This window comes from Rhodnius prolixus, unplaced genomic scaffold, assembly GCF_049639745.1.
Source record: "Rhodnius prolixus isolate KJV_2025 unplaced genomic scaffold, Rpr scaffold_2, whole genome shotgun sequence".
Lineage (NCBI taxonomy): Eukaryota > Metazoa > Arthropoda > Insecta > Hemiptera > Reduviidae > Rhodnius > Rhodnius prolixus.
The window spans coordinates 4236514-4253940 of NW_027411592.1; the positions used below are offsets into that span (position 1 = coordinate 4236514).

General features: G+C 30.2%; 1 protein-coding gene across 4 annotated transcripts in view; it reads right to left on the minus strand.

Moving 5' to 3' along the window:
* Positions 1-1936: 1936 nt before the first annotated feature.
* spg (dedicator of cytokinesis spg) overlaps positions 1937-17427 on the minus strand; it is a 56127-nt gene continuing 40636 nt past the window's right edge. For 2 of the 4 annotated variants that reach the window (XM_074120578.1, XM_074120576.1), the window contains 19 exons: positions 15596-15853; positions 15354-15513; positions 13657-13808; positions 13493-13578; positions 13371-13388; positions 12813-12975; positions 12509-12712; positions 12230-12424; positions 11536-11677; positions 10576-10751; positions 10273-10491; positions 10064-10195; positions 9632-9774; positions 9429-9537; positions 9168-9244; positions 8958-9085; positions 7583-7653; positions 6346-6526; positions 1937-5408 (listed from right to left, as the gene is read on the minus strand). In XM_074120578.1, coding sequence (XP_073976679.1) covers positions 5323-5408; positions 6346-6526; positions 7583-7653; positions 8958-9085; positions 9168-9244; positions 9429-9537; positions 9632-9774; positions 10064-10195; positions 10273-10491; positions 10576-10751; positions 11536-11677; positions 12230-12424; positions 12509-12712; positions 12813-12975; positions 13371-13388; positions 13493-13578; positions 13657-13808; positions 15354-15513; positions 15596-15853 — 2700 coding nt within the window. In that variant the 3' untranslated portion in view covers positions 1937-5322. Of the gene's footprint in view, positions 5409-6345; positions 6527-7582; positions 7654-8957; positions 9106-9167; positions 9245-9428; positions 9538-9631; positions 9775-10063; positions 10196-10272; positions 10492-10575; positions 10752-11535; positions 11678-12229; positions 12425-12508; positions 12713-12812; positions 12976-13370; positions 13389-13492; positions 13579-13656; positions 13809-15353; positions 15514-15595; positions 15854-17427 lie in introns of all 4 variants that reach the window. The other 2 variants (XR_012456038.1, XM_074120577.1) reach the window with 2 other exon arrangements.

The following is a 17427-nucleotide window of genomic DNA, read 5'->3' on the forward strand; positions in this document are numbered from 1 at the left end:
AACTTCAAATAGCAGTTGCCTCCTTATTATTTATATCTTCTAGTAATTTCAGCAATACTCAAGTTTTCTTATGATTCAAAAATGATTTCGGTTAGGTGAGTCAGTGAACTTCCATTTAACTTGTTCAGAAATGCTTCGTCACTCTTAAAGTCACATTGACGTTGAAAACCCTCTTGTGTCCCTTTTTATTATTTTAATTCAATCCTTTATTGTATGTTATTCTGTTACTGATGTTTATAAGCGTTGAGAGGAATTGCTGCAACGATGTCTGGATTTCGAATTTGTATTTCACTGAAAAATCAATATTTACTGTAAAAAGGAAAACATTGTTTTTGGAGTGACGTACAAACTCTGCTTCAATTGCAAGAAGTTATTATTTTTGCAATTGCGTTATTAATTATAATTATTCTTTTAGGGAAACTTATGCGCCGTTTCTATTAAATTATATTAAACATAAATTTGAAAATAAATTGGTTTCCTTCTATATAATATTCAAAGAAAGCTGTTTGGAGTCAAGATTATTGAAAGAGCAGTTTCTCTTATCAGCGTAAAAATATGAAGCAGTATTTTGACTTTTTCCATAAAGGTGACGAAACGGTATAAAGTGTTGGCTATTTTTGCCCACTTTTTTTTGGATGTAGATGACAAATAACTAAACCGAAATTCCAGTAGTTCTTAATATTGCCGTCTTATTACTATTTTTGGACTGTCAAGATCGGTAACGGGGCCTCCAACGCTGGGCTAATCACCCGCTTGGAGTATAAATGATTCAAAGATTAAAAGATAGCCTCAATAACGGACGGATTTTAAAGACAACAGGGAAGAGTTCCCTGTTCATCAGTTCTCGCCTCCCCTTACCTTTGAATCAAGGTTTCAGGTGAGTTTGAATCAGAGACCTCAAAGATCTCTATTTACGATTAAAAGCAAAAATTTTCAGAAAAGTAGTGTTGAAATCGATTTTTTGCAGCAATATTTTTCGGTGGTGATTAATCGTAAAGTACTTTCTAAATAAATCCCATATTTTAATAATGAAATGTTTTTGACACATCGCTGGAACTCTTTTAATAGTATTCGAGAAGTTAAAAAATCATTTAAAATTTCAGCAAATCTACGACGGTAGCATTCAAATTCAAACGGAGAATAACTCATAAGTGGTGAATGTATAAAGAAAATGTTTAATAGTTGTTTTGAAACATCGTAATGTCCTTTTATGTTGGGAAACAAAAACCTTTCTTGATGTGATATGAGTTCAAAAAAATGATTCTACTTAACTGACATCTCATATTCTGTAAATCCTAATTTTTAGCAATATTTTCCTGACCAAAGCGCGTAATTGAGTAATTTTAATTTAATTTCCACTACAAGTTTCGTAAATTAACAACTTAGAACCAAAGGCAAATATTTTAAGTACTTGCAAAAACGTTCTCACCATCTGAAAGGTGTCTGTTTTTTTTTGTTTTTTTTTTAAAGAAAATTTCTTAATTAGAATTGTTTATTAATCGTAGGGATAAGAGTTTCACTCACGAGTTTAAAAATAACAAAACCAAAAGTGTTGTCCACATATAATCAGGAAAAAATAAAATTGTTTGTCATTTACTTTTATTTACAGAAATTGACTAGACATAAACAAAAAGCAAATGCATAAAAATATTTTTAAAATATATATTATATGTATATTTATTTATATATTTAAGTTATATAATGTATATTTATGATGAAAAGTATACTGGTTTTATATTTATCTTGAAAAATATACAGTACTCTATTTTTGGAATGAAATTTTGTGTTTCTTTTGCACTAAATAATAGAAAATTGTACCAGCAAAACATAATTCACATATTACTTAAAGGATATAATTATGCGTTACAATTAAAAATTGGAATGTTAAAAACTATAATGGCACATTAACACATTTGGTGTTGGTCTTCTCTTCTACTTCTTTTTTTTTTTTAACAAAAATAAGTACCAAATTTATTTTAAACTTTTAATGTATTGGATTTTCTCTGGTTTTATTTTATTTCATTTATTAAACTCTCTTACTGCAGCTAAGTCCGGGGAAGTGGTTTTACCCTGTTGTTCGGTTTGTGTGTATTTCATCAGCATAAAAGGAACAGATCACAAGAAGCTGGTGGAGACTCGTAAATCAAATAATTGATACAGAGCAGTTATTAAGACTAATATAGACATTTAAAATAAATTTAAAATATTTGGAAATCATTTATTTTTTTTAAATCAAGTTGTTATGTAAACTGTTAAAGCCACGGTAGATCGTCCTTTATTAAAACGTCCTTCTAGTAAAGTAATCGCCTATAATCACCTCTTAGGTGCTGTGGACGGGGGGTGGAAGCTTATATGTACTTTTGTTTAAACAATTTTTTCTAACAAATAAAAAGTAGACAAATGCGGGATTCGAACTTATAAACTCCCACTTATAAAGCCACGTTCTTGACCACCAGACCAACACCCGCTTCAACACGGTTTCAAACTACTTTTTTTTGAACTTTGAACACTTCCTTTTGAAGTATAAGAAGCTATAGCACTTTCATTTAAAACAATTTGGATTTTTTTTTGTATTTAAAGTGCGTCAAAATCTGAGGTTATTACAGCATAGTTTTAGAAATAATACCCTTTAAAGGGTTTTGGCGAAAGTAACTTTTGCCTCTCGCCGACAGTCATGTAAGTATACAGTGCGGTTCTAGCTCCTACAAAATATTTTGAATAAGTATCATAAGAGTTACCGTAATTCGCTCTTTACTGAAGGATTTTTCTGTTTTCTACGATTTGCGAGATTAAGCCTGATAAATATGTTTTAAACCTTTCTTATTAAAAAAAAAAAAAGAACATTAACTTTGTGTATTTCCTACAGCAAATGGTACGATTTGCTACCCTCAATGATTTAACGAGTAAAACTGTGTAATACTGAAGCCAATTAACATTCAGTAAAAAATCTAAGTTTTCAAAAAATTTGTGTCAGAAGTTTGAGAATTGCAGTAAGAGAAAGTCGTATGGGTGTTGTTCATCAGATTAACTTTAATTATTTAAAAATCTTAAGTAAAAAAAAACCTTTTTTAACTTAAAAAAAAGAAGAAGAAATTATTCCTTATAATTTCAAAATTTACTTAAAGAGGGACTCTCAGTGAACATGTGAGAAATTTAAAAAACTATTAGATTCTTTTTTCCACGCCCAACATAGTGAATACATAGTTAAAACTTACATATAACGTAATGAAAATATAATTATTTCATTTCAGTTTTTTGTTTTAATAATACTTTAAAAAAATGCCTGAGGACTGTTATAACTGGATAAAGAGGCTAAACTCTTCAAGTCCCAAATACAGAATATCAAGGCACATGCTTTATATTAGAGCACAACAAATTACAAATAATACGACAAAACTATAAATATTAATATGTTGTTCACATATATTATAAACTCATTTCGATAAAATAAATAGAATTTAGATTAAATATAATTTACTTAAACCTAACAATACATTTTTTCCTTGGATGGCTGTCACATATATATCTCATTAAATTAAATATATATACACATACATATTTTTACCACAAAGAGCATTAAAAAATAAAATTCATACACTTTCCAATCACATGATATTCAAGTCCTAGATATAGATAATATATTCCCTTAATTAAATAAATTTTCATTGCGTAAATTTTATCGGCAAAAAATGTAAATTTATATAAAAGTTACGTAAAAAAAATAATTTATCTAGTTGATGGCTTATTATTGACTAAAAACTAATAATAAATGATTTCCTAAAAAGGAACCAACGCCTTTTGCTCTCTTTATAATTTGGATAATGATATTTAAGTATACACCTTTAAGTAGGTGCTAAATCAAAATTAAATCAAGTAAATTTACATATCATTACGCTTCTACAATTTAAGATGAAGAAGGTAGCTAACGTTTGCTGAAGAAACCAATATATTTTAAATAGTAAAATTATTTCTAAAATAATACATGGCGAAACTTATACAGTTTTATTGAAGAAGTAGAAAGCAACGACATTGTGTTCTACGAGATTCGGAAGCAGATCTTCGCCTTGGATTATAAACAACTGGATTTATTAATAATTCCAACATGATGAAGTGTGAGTATCCAGGAAATGTTAATCATCTTAAATCCAAGATGACAAAAAAAAAAAACATTTTTGTTCAATTGTACTTTAGGCCAAGTTCACATTTTGAAGTTTATCCTTTTCTACATGCACCACTCAGACTGAAATGCCATTTTGTTATTCTCAAAGTCATTTTTGTTCATTATCCAAAACTCCTAGGCCGTAGTTTTATTGGGGGGGGGGGGGTAAGGGAAGAAAAGGAGTTGGTGTTCCAATCAAAATCACATCAAGAATTTGGTATATAAAACCAATTAAGTTTCTTATAAAAATATTGTTTTGATTGACATCATATAAATATATTGTATGTAATACACGTTCGTAAAAACACTATTTTGCGATTATTAATGCAATTTTTGTGTAGTGAATGTGCAATACAAACAAAATCCAAATTCTATTAATTAATTCCATCGTAAGATTATACACACTCTCTCTTCTTGTTTTAATTCTTCCAAGACATTAATAGTTAACAAATTAAAAATATCAATAAAATAATATGGTAAAAAAAGTCTGTTTTTTTCTTTTTTGGAACTTATCGCATGATTATAACATTAAAATTTATTTACCGATAACGTATGTTACATACGCATTAAGTAATGCATTTTCTCAAATTCAGATATAATATATTACTATTTTATAAAAAATCATATCAATCGTTTATCAACAGTTGATTATAATCAATCATTGCAACAATACTTTTCTTTACATTCCATATATAAAGAATTTAATGCACGATATACAAAACTACAATTTAATAGTAAACAAAAATAACTTTTTTTTCTGTTAAATGCCACAAAATTCCACTCCATTGTATAATTAATCAATTTATGACTAGTGTTTCTACGAAATTTGGTTTTATAAACTCTATTGATTATCATCTTTATTTATAATTAATACTATATGTAATACATCTGTATCAATGTAATACTAAAAATGGAATAGCTGAGATTGAATTAGATTTCTCTTAAGTTGGAACATATTTAAAAATAAATAATTTAAAAATCAAATTGACACATACTTGCTGCAATGCCTTATTGTCTGTTTCTCTTTTATATCATTTGTTACTTGTGAGACAAATTTTTAATAAATGACTATTTTATGAAATAGTTAAAATATGTGTCACATTCATTTGATTGAGCTTTTGATCACCTTCAATTTAGCTACATCACCTTTAATCTTCAACAATTTATTGATTAAGATCAGGGGATATCTTGCCATTTTCGGTACGAAGTTTAGGAAATGAATAATTTTCTGAACGAGGGATGTTTAAATCTGAAAATGTAATTTAATGCAATGTAAAAACATCGGAAATACAAAAGACAAATAAAAATTTTTTTATGATGCCAGTTAAGAAATGCATTTTCAAAAGATGCTGCTAAGGGTAATGGTTGATGAGACCGAAGAAATTTGGCAAAAGAGTGGTTTCAACGCAAGAACAAAGAAAAACCTGGTTTCTGGATGTATGATTTAATTTCAGCTATCATGTCCACGCTGGGTTTAGAAATGAAGCTAGTGCTACCAGAGAAATGGCAATAGGTGGAAATGGGTGAAGATTTATCGAATAGTCCACCTACCCTATAGGTTTTAAGTACGTAGTCGTAAAGAATAGCAAAGTAGCAAGAAGATATGTTATTTTATTTCGAAGAGCAGTTTGAAGTTCTTCTGGACGTACCTGGATAGAACAGGACAGAAGGCAACAACGAATTGGCCAAGAAAGGAGGCTAAAAATAACTGGTGGTATCTAGCTGCCACGAAGTAATTCTGTACCAGAAAATTAAAAACTGTATGAGAAGATAGTTACAGAAACACTGAAAGATTTAAAAATGGTATTAGTAGTAAAAACGAGCTAGACAGGGATATATGACGTATCTCTTCTTCCTAATAAAGGAAATAGGAAGAAAAGGTCGGTTTTAGGTGCCAGAAATGTGACGCTGGTGTGAGAGAGAGAGGGGAATAAAGAGTCGATGTATGACGTCCTAGTTAGCTAATTCGTTTGACCTGGTTGGGATTTTTATTTACGTATTTATTTAGGAAAGTTCAAGTTTACATGTGAGAAAAGAGCCTCATACCCCACAAACTTGGAGGCGCCCCCAAATCAGCAATAAGTATATACGCAAAAAATCATAGAAAATGTTACTATTCACAATCCATCATACATTCTGAGTTTCACCATTTCCAAATTTTGTCAAAACTAATAAAATTTACTTACGCATATCATCACCTAAACTGGCAGCTGAAGATTTTGGAGGTACAGGAGGAGGCAACGGCGCGTCACAAATCCTGTTAATTTGGTTTGGTAACTGCCATTCCTCATAATTTAAATGATTTAGTTGAGTTGATTCGGAAAATCCCGAGTCTCTTGTTTTTTCATCACACAAAGAATCATTCTCCTTAAAAGTACAAAATAAAAAACCGTCTACATATGAAATATATATTAAAAAAATAATGCTTATTTTTTTGTATTAACAATTAAAAAGGCGATGAGTCTTTTATAATAAAATTATTTAAATTATTATTTACTTGAAGTCATATTCATAATCATACTGTTTCTGTCAAAAAGCAAATTCGACCACCACCTTAAAACTATTTCTAAAGTCAATTTTCTTTAAAACTGATCTTTGGACTTTTAAAAAAAATAATTAAGTTTTCATTGTTTTTTCCATCTTCATTTGCAATACGCGAATTTTTCATCTATTTATTTCTTATCTAGTTATAAAACTAAGAACTTTTTAGGAGAGTACCTCAAAATTAGGAGAGGATATCAAGGACAAAATGGGCTGAAATACAGTGTGGACTATGTAAAAATGTACATTATAATATCCACGATTTAGTCGGAATAAATGCCTTAATTTTTGGACTAAGATCTAAAGTGAAAATAAATTTAAAAAATTTCTATTAAAATCTGAAAAAGTATTAGCATCGAAGAAACTTTTGGCGATATTTTTAACCTTAAGCAAAATCTTCACCTTAATGACAAGGGGAGAGAGAGCCAAATAATGTATTTAGATTAACTTAGGAACGAAGGAACTAACTTTACTCCCTATGCAATAAATATAATTGCGGAAAGCGATTTAGCGAAACCAACCACTCATCTGTAAAAAAAATGTATTATATATTACGTATGCTTGTTTTTTTTTAAGGAAACATTTTTATGCTTGTGTTTGAGTTGAAATTGTAAAAATGTTTCTCTTTTCTGATCATTACGAGTAAGTAAAGGAATAAGAATATTGGCATGTTATTTCCTCAGTTACACTCACTAATTTTCTGACCTTTTTTGGTCAAAATAGGTATACTAAGACCTCGTTAGTTATATTCTTTCATTAAATATAGAAATATTGAAAGCAATATCTAATTGAGTATAATTATTAAAAATCTATCTGCATCGGTAGTGGACCATTATTAAATTAAGTAAAAATGTAAAAAAAAAAAAAAATCAAGTTTTTAACCTTTCGCGATGCCAACAGCCTCTTGGGTGGTGTAGGTGGTATCTCAACAGAGCTGTTTCTCTTGTCAGACGCTATAATATAAAAAAAAATGCTCATATTACACTAACCACAAACATAAATGTGTAAATAACAATTGACAAAAAACTCTATTGTATGATAATAAGATGAAAAGCCAATTACGTGGACGCCGTCTATATGGCTAAATTTAAGTAAAAATTCAAAGATAAATTAAAATTAATTTTTTTTTTTTGGCTTTCTAATTTTATTACTTGATTTATTAATAATTTGTGCATTTATGAATTCTGTAATTTATACATAGTTAAAAAATGTATAAGTTATGTATCTTTTCAATTGAATAAAGACTTCTTCCTTCTTCTAATAAGATGAAAACTACTCAAATCGACGGAGTGTTTCAATATTGAAAAATAATGAGTAATTATTTTGTTGTTTTCCCCTTCCTAATTGATTTTTTTTTATTATTATTATACTACTGCAACTTTTGTCGGACCAAGTAAAAAATGATGGATAGGTTGTGATCTCGCGATGCCATTATTCCAGTTATTCCTTGGACTTCCTTTTCCACATGTCTGGCAGATCCTATTTTGCAAAATTCTGCTTTTTGAGATTCTTTTAACATGAGTGAACCACACTGATTTCTTGTTTTTAATTTTTTCTAGGAGACTCCTTCCCCCAATTCTTTCTCCTCACTCATTGAAATTTTCTGGCGGATCGTGTCCAGAAATTCTTTCCCGAAGAAGCTAATCTTTTTGTAGATTAGCAGGATACTGTCTATTATGGCCTTCTGGTAATCGTCTGGTTATCCAGGTCCACAATAGAGTATTCACCGTTCCTACAGCTTCCTTTCCGAAGAGCCATCGATTTTCTGATAAGATATCAAGAATTTAAAACTAGTCACCTTAATCAGAGATAACTGTCTATTTAATATTCACTGCTTAGAATCCCACTTTCGAGAACTCAAAACAAGGTTGAATCTCTGGTGAAAACTGAACTCCGAAAATTTATATGATTTTTCTCTTACAACAGAGGAATAAAAAATAAAATATCAATTTGCACCTCAATGTAAACTTAATACTACTTAACTATTTCAAGTACTTCAATTACAAATTCTTTCCTCTTCTAACGTGCAATTGCAGATCTAATATCTTTCGAATATGTAATTTGACTGAAGATTTCAAAAGATTATCAATAAAAATAACTAAAACAAACTATAAATTAAACACGTTTTATTTATGCTAAATATGTATGCTTTAAAAAAATTCAATAAAAAGTTCATTTGTTGCCGAACCTCCCAATAATTTAAGATAACCATTATTGACAGTTGATACGTATAAAAAAAAATGATAATATTGCTTACTATATCCCCTGGGAGGTAGCGGTGGTGCATCATCGGTCGTTGGAACCGAATCTGCGACTCTCTGCGACTGCTGCAACAGAGTGCGGGAGTGGCTCCTCTGATGGCCCCTCCTCGCAGATGTTGTATCCCTGCGTGACATAAATAACAACTATAAATATTTTAGTACCTGCCTTCAAAAAACTAAATAAGCTTCTGTACAATTGAACTCACCCGTCACAGACTACAGCGTAAGATTTAGGCCTTGGAACGGGCGGAACTTCATTCACATCGCAAGTTTCATTTACCTCCTTGAAATCAACAATTAAAAATGCCTAAATATTAGATAGGGTGAGAATTTCAGGAAGGCTATTTTAAAATTATACATCAAATTAACGTAATAATGATTACTGAAAGACTACTGTCTAAATTTTTGTTTAGTTTTATAAAATAAGCTATAATTTTATACAATATTTTTATAAATAAGTTACACACCTGAGGCTGCGAATACATGTCATCCACTTGTGAATACATATTCTGTACACAACTGTTCGTGTACTCTTCATGATATCGCCCTTCATATGGCACGTTTGGTAGAGGCATGCTGGAGAGAATTATAAAAGTAATTTCACCAAAAGTGACATAAATCAAAGTTATACATTTTATTAAATGAACTGTTTTTTTTTAATAATTCTTACTGCAGTATTGCTGGGTCAATTTGTGGTCTCTTCAGACCAGCACTTAATTGTCCTAATCTCTCTAGAAGCCTTTGATGAAGAGGCTGCATATTGCTAGGAGCTAACTGACCATGTACAACTAAGCCACTTTCCAAAATTGCTACCTAGAGGGAAAAAATTGTATTTGTCCTGATCAGGTAAAAAAAAGAAGATACTGCCCAGTTACATCAAATTGTGCTTCTAGAACAGTCTATTGAAGTGAGGATGAGTAAGGATTTTCGATAAGTGTTTCGATTTTCGAAAAGTGTGGGAATAACTTAGAAAAATTAAAAATTGTCAAGCGTCAACAAAGACATCCTTCTCATTGATTTCAGTAAAAATTTACTCGAGGCAACTAAAAAACAAGGCTTGGTACGAGATGCGCCTGTAAATTCTGTGGATTCTTGTAATCACCTGTTCATGCAGAAGAGACATCAGTCTGACAATATGATGGCTCCATTCGGGATGTGCCTTAATGAATTCTGGAGTGAAAAAAGCATCTTGATACTTAGCGATTCCACCCATGACATTTGCGTCAATCACACCCTAAAATAAAGAATAGAAAATAATTAAAATTATTTAGGATAATTAAGATTTCCATTAAGTTCAACTGAAATGCTAACCTGTAACCTCATAGAAAGAGGATTTGTATTGGGCCTTTTACCATCGGTAGAGTACTGAGCAATTACATCTGATAATTCTCTATTGACTAATGCCACGGTTTCCGCAGCGTAACGAACCGGGGGTACTTCTTCCACAGACGTTTCAATGACTTCAAACCAACGAAGTATACCAGGTAGAGGATCAGAGGTTGTAAGAATAGTTCTTTCAACCCACAGCGACTAAGAAGAAAAAAAATAGTAGTAGTAATTACATTTTTAAAACATTAAAAATGTAATGAAGATTTTTTTAAAGCAGCTACTAACCTTAAATTCATTTTCTTTATCAACCGGAGATTTATGGACTGGTCGGTCAAGCTGAAACCGATTGACGTCGTTAACTTGATAAAATCTTGCAATCTTCTCAGGTACTTCACGAAGTGCTTCCTTTTTATATGGAAATCTTCCATCTGATAGTGGTTTCACATTACAGATTTGAATGTCTGCAATAAAATCTTATTTTAATGGTAGCCATTGGAAAAAATTCGAGAATTTACAAATAGAAAATAAAAATCTTGTGCGCCACTCAAGATTTTCACGTATTTGCAATTTAAATTTTGAAAATTTCTTTATACATAACATTTGGGCGCAAAAATAGCTATAAAACACAAAATTATTCAAAACGCGACCCTTCGCTCAACCAATTTCTTCAAATTTGGATTTTAAATATAAATTATACATTATATTCTTCATTTTATTTACTATTCCTATTATAGCACAGATAATGACTGCAACATTTCACTTAAATGGGGCCTTTAAAGGAAACTTAAACCAGACACTATGAGGACTTAGAAAAAGAAGGAAAAAATACTGAAAACAACTTCTCATTAAACTTATTATATGGTAACAACCCTTTGCACTAGTAATCGGTATTTTTAGAAATAGAAATAGAAAAGAAATTTATTATTCTGGGACAATTGCCCCCTAAGATTTATTTACTTTATACCACAAAAAACTTTACGGTTTTACGGTGTGACTCAGGGAACTGCTAAGAAGTAAATCGAATAAGATCACACTTGCTTCCAATAATATTAGTTCTTACGATCATAAAAAAAAATTAGTTTCTGAGTAAAAAATGCCATTAAAACCTTTGTAACCTATCCACTTATGGTCGTAATCAGAAAGTCCTGGTCCAGAAAGATAATATAATACTTTCATTTTCGAATATTATTTCAAGGATGACTGTATTTCATAAAGTAAATAATAATAACCAATACTTGAACATACACTGTGCATCAGACTGGATCAGAGCATGAGGTGGAGGAGTGTTTTTGGCATATATTTGTGCAGCAGGAAACTCTGTCTGTATGCGAGATGTAAATGCTTCTATCCTTTCGTACTCTAGACCACGATAGATGAACACTTTGTTCTGGAGAATAAAAAGGTAACAAATAGAGTAAAATCAACTAAAAATAAATAAAAACAGTTTCTTAATAAATATTCACATAGATATATATTGTGGAAAAAGCACGGAGTTTAGAAAAACTTGAATTATCTGGCAAAAAAAACCTACTCAACCCTTACGTATTTCGCTAGTTGCACCTGTAAGGAATAAAAGCACATCCAACATATTGCGTTTTAAAACTTGAAATGTAATTTAAGAAGTAAATCTAATGTCAGAGATCCCCAGACCTTACCATGTGTATGGGCCGATTGGATGTGAAAGTATGAAAGATTGGAACCTTTTTGATAGATTTCCTAGAGAAAAAAAAAACCTAATTTCAAGTTTGAACTTTCTCAAGTGAGTGGAGCTTGAAAGGTTTTAATTAGCAAAGAAGTGAATTAGCTTGAAAGTTTCCAAAGTCAAAATTTACAATCCGTTAAGCAAATACAGTATATTCATAGGCCAATTTATTTACACAATAGGTTTCATGGGTAATCAATTTCAAACTTTGTCTTCAGTAAAGCCGTAACTGCTTACCCTGACAAACATAGGAAATGCTGTTCCATAAAATCCAACCCGAAAATACTCAGGTTCAGTTCTCAATTGCTTCAATATATTTTTATAAAACTTTTCTTGCATGGCCAAAACCTGACAAAGTGATTCATAATCAAATAAACGTTCCTCGTACACATGAGCCAGCTCTTTGAGTAAAGGTAGTCCTTTTTCCCACACCTAAAAAATATAAGGGTAGGTAAATATTAATTAAGAAAGAAATACCAAAAAAAAATATATAAAGAATTTCAATAATAAAATTACTTTAGCTTTGTCAAAGTACGAAAGTATAAGATGATAAAGTTCCAATTTCTTTGCATGATTATTTTCCCAATTTAGGTAATCAGCATAAAGTAGAAGAGTGAATCCAGCTTCTGCATAATTTTGTGCAGACATATGCAATGCGTGCAATTTGTAAATATATCTTACATACATTTCTGTACGATTAATTTCGGTTTTGTAAAAATTCTAAAAATAATAATTATTATTATTATCATTATTAAGTTCAAAAGTAGCGATGTTTAAGCACCGAAGAAGAATTTAACAAAATCAAATGAGAAATGCTTACAAGAAGATTGACGGTACAGGACATTCTTTTATCCCGGTTTTCATCACCATGAATGACACTTCTATAATCCAAAAGTCGTTCTAACAACCTTGTAACAGATGTGACAAAAACCCAACCGGTTTCTTTCCAAGCTGGTTCCTCATTTTGAACTCTTTCCAATAATCTTAAATAAATAAAAAACTTTAAGTACAGAGAAACAGATTAGAACATATAGTTAATTTTATACGCAGTGGATTACTCAGAATAAAAGCCTTCTGCACAAATTCAACAAAAATAGTATATATTTTTGCAAAATTGGAGAATATGAACTAAATGTAAAGAAGTTATGTTTTTCAACACATAATATGCCATTAATTTTAACCACTATCTTATGGATTGTTTGCAAGCTGGACGAAATACAGGTTGAGCATCATAGTTATGTTTTATTGGATTTCTGGACATTGCAGATGACATGGATTGGAAATAATCATCTACGTAGTAAAAATGTTACTAGGGTAGATCAATTAACAGAAAGAAATAAAGTTGTGTTTACATTTAAATTTTAGATTCAATACTTACACAGCACTCAAATGTTCCCTTTGTAAGCATTTAAAATAATAAAGAATTTAAAAAAAAATGGGTTTATAAACAATAAAACAATAACAATACAAAACTAAAGCATGGATAGAAATAATACCAACATTGTATTGAAAAGTTGTCTATATTCATCATCACCTTTATTTTCACTTATTAAAATATCCAGCTTGTCTATTAGTTCCGATTCTACCTATAAAAGGAGTTATACAATCTCTTTAAAGATGAATATTGAAAATTATATTTGCATATTTAAATATATCTATCTAACCTGCTTAAAGTTACCACAAACTTTATACTCGCATTGAATCATATCAAAGAATATTCCTAATGTTGCTTTCCTTAATTCTGGCTCCGGGACTAAGGTAATTTCCAGAAATGGACCAACCATTGAAGGGATGAAATTGATCTTATGTTCACCAGCTGTTGGGAAAAATATTTCTAGTATTAAATTGTCAATAAATAAATTTAAGATATTTGCAATCAAATGTTTTTGTCCAGCATCTCTTTTGACAAAGGATTGAAATAAAAGTTTAGAGTTAGATAAAAGATTAGCGGTGTCTGAATTGCTGCAATACAGCAAGTTAAACCATGAAGTGTATTGCTTAAAAAAATTAATTCATGTGAATTAAGTTTCAACTGCAAAAATCATGAAGAACTCTAGCTACCAATAAACCAACGATTGATATTAGGTTATGTCCTGAAAAAAAAAAAAAAAAGCGCGTTGTACATTTGTTTACGAATAGTATAAAAATATACACCGGGGTGGCCAACCCTTGAATAATTTTATAGCCCACGAAATTAATCCTAATTTTACAAACGTTATTATCTTCAAATAGAACTGATTAACTTACAATGTAATAACGAACTAAAACCAATTTTTAAAACATCCAAATCAAAATAGATTATTATACACTTACGTCACAAAAAAAAGTTCCTAATTTAAGAAATCTGGAAAAATGTTGAAAGTGAATTTGGATCAACTTACATCTGCGAATAGTTTTTTCGAAAATGAAATTTACCAAACATTAATCACACTTGAACTTAACGGATGAAACCTGCAATATCAATTATGTTATGCAAATACGCGCAATGCGATCTACTTGCAAGAGATAAGTGGAAGTGTTGAGAAACAAATATCTACTAAGTAAATTAATTAAATATTATTCGATCATCTCAGAATTGTCATTATATTATCTAAATTTATATGTATGAGAATAATAACAAACACAACAATAACAATGATTTGACTTTTCACTGCTAAAATTTTTGAAGTTGGTCCATTCTAATAGATATGCATATAATTTTATAAGCGGCTTGTAGGCTTATAATGAATTTTCTAAGTAGCCCACAAGATTATTTGGGTTGGCCATCCCTGATATACACAATTGAAATAAGATTCGAGCTTGTTAGTTAAAAACATAGCTCGTAACAAGCAGAGGATGTAACTAATGTAAAATTTGAATTGTTACAAAGAGCTGTTTATTTACAGATGATTCGATTATGAAGTATTATGAAGTCAAGAAAACTTAACTTCATTTCCCTTTTGAATACTTCCCACTGAATGATTGGGTCCATTCAAACTGCTCCCATAAAATTTCATGATAGAAAAAGAAGAACAATTATTATTCTTTCGGCATACGGCACACTGAAGACGTTTGTTTCCACATATACTCGAATAAGAAAGCCTTGGTAGTACGTACTGCTAACTTTCTTTTCAATACTCATATATAACGAATGTTCTTTTATAAAAAATCACACCATCTTCCATTTATTTAGGCTGATTTAAATAAATTACATTGTCACAATAATCATTGATATTAAGACATTCCCAAATTTTAAACAGATGACCCCAGTGCAGATTTTGGTAGCTGAAGAGTCCCAAAAGCAAAAAGTTTGAAAACCTCTGTATAAGCGAATCCTTTAAAAGTAAACGTTGCTATTACAATTAGTTCAAATAGTACTTACATAAGCTAGACCAAACTTCCAATATTTGGAAACCCATTTTAACTCTCATATCTCCATATTTGCTGATAATCTTTTCCCGTTTTACTTCAGAAAATTTTTCTAACTGCAGGGAGGTTTGTGTTAAAAATGCAACTGCTAAATTGAAATAATTGCTCCAAACCTATTTAGAAAAAAAAGAAAGAAAAAGGAATTAACAAAACTGTAAAGCTTCAATGAAGAATTAAATAAGGAAGCATACTTACCTGACAATCAAAAGTACCAAGAGCCTTGAACATAACTTGAGAAGAAAATTTCATTGTAGAAAGTATAACGCTGTTAGTAGCCAGTCTCACTACTGCCCAATCATCAGGAAAGACATCTTGTTTCAACAGATCACGTAGTACTAACAGAAGACGTAAAAGTAATTCTTTAACGCATTTTGGATCAGTTGCACATAAACGTCTATAATGCCCTTTAGACATGAGCTGTAGTAGCCCTATCAGACAACCTACAAGGCTTCCCTATAAAAAACAATAAAAATACTTTATCATACACTGATTGAGTTCAAATATTTTTACTTTCTCACACTACTGATAGAAAAGCAGAAGGTAATAAATACTTAATATCGAAATACGCCAGATATTGAGTTCAAAAAAAGAAGATTTTTGAAAGAGGTCATCTCCGCGGTTAAATGGGAGTGTGAAAAAAGATTTTGAAATCGAAAACTAGCTAGTTCCTTAAACTATGTAATTAAGGAAACAAGCAATTACAACTTCTTATGAAATAAATTGTGCAAGGAAACAAAAAAATATCAAACCATGAATAAGTAAATAAATTTTTTGTTGGAGTTTAAAGCGGATCAACATCTGAACTCAAAGGCGGCATTTTTCAATTTTTCGGATAGAAAAAGTTTTTGTTTTATTTACAAATTTTATTCTACGTTGAAATAAATGATTTTGCAATTTACACATATTTCTAGGAACTTATTATTTCTCGCGTAAATCTGGGAATAGTATGAATTTCAGGCTCTCTGAACGAACTTGATAGTTTACTATTTGAATATTTTGCTTTTGTATTATCAAATTTTTGTAACGCAGTGCTAACTACACTCTTCCCTCGTGATAGTCACTATATAGTTTGGTTGCACTTTCTTTTTTAAACTGCAATGATTGGTTAAGTTCGCTTAAAATATTTTCTGGTTTTTAAAAAAATATTTTTTTTTATAGGAACGCATTAATTTAGGATTGATGGCGTAAGTAAACACCTAAGATTGTCGTAGGAAGTTACTAAGAATTATTGCCCTTTATTACGAATTTTAAGGTTTCATTTATACTACCTTTTTTGCCGTTATAGTGGAGAATAAAAAGAAGTATTTATTGTATAAACCTAACGTATGTATAACCTAAGGCACTAAATTTTTGAAATAGATTTACTCAAATTGCCTTTCTTGATCAGTCGTTATACTTTTTGGCTGATCAAACTCAATAAGAGAAGATTAGCGTGACGATTCTTAAAAAATAAGTCCTCAAGCATGAAGTTCTCCAAAACATAGCACGTTCCCTGGACATTTAGGAAAATTTCAACAGGACTGATATCAGAAAACGGGGAATAAACGGAATAGATTCAGAACGGAAGACACATTTCTAAATAACAGGCTTAGAAGCAATAAGCCCCTTTGATAATTAATTTCACATTCTAACGTCTGCTTAAAAAAAAATATAAATAATAAAAAAATAACATTATACTTAAGGTATTAAAAAAGTATTTTTAACGAAAGCAAAATAAAGTAATTATTTATCTATGTTCATATTTATTGAAACAATGTACTTTTTCTTATCTTTTTTTATTGATAAAAGAGATATAGAAGTTGTAAACTAGTTTATTAATGTTAGTATTAAATTTAACTGCCGGATGTAGCTTATAAAGGAAAAACATATTTAAAAATGCAGCAGGTAAGATATTACATTTAATCAAAATTAACACAAATGCTCTTGGAAGTGAAATAAGAATCTTTGACAGAAAAAATTGTAAACAGTTAAAACAAAAAATTAATTCATGAAAATAATGAATCTTTAATTTACCTCTCGTTCATAAA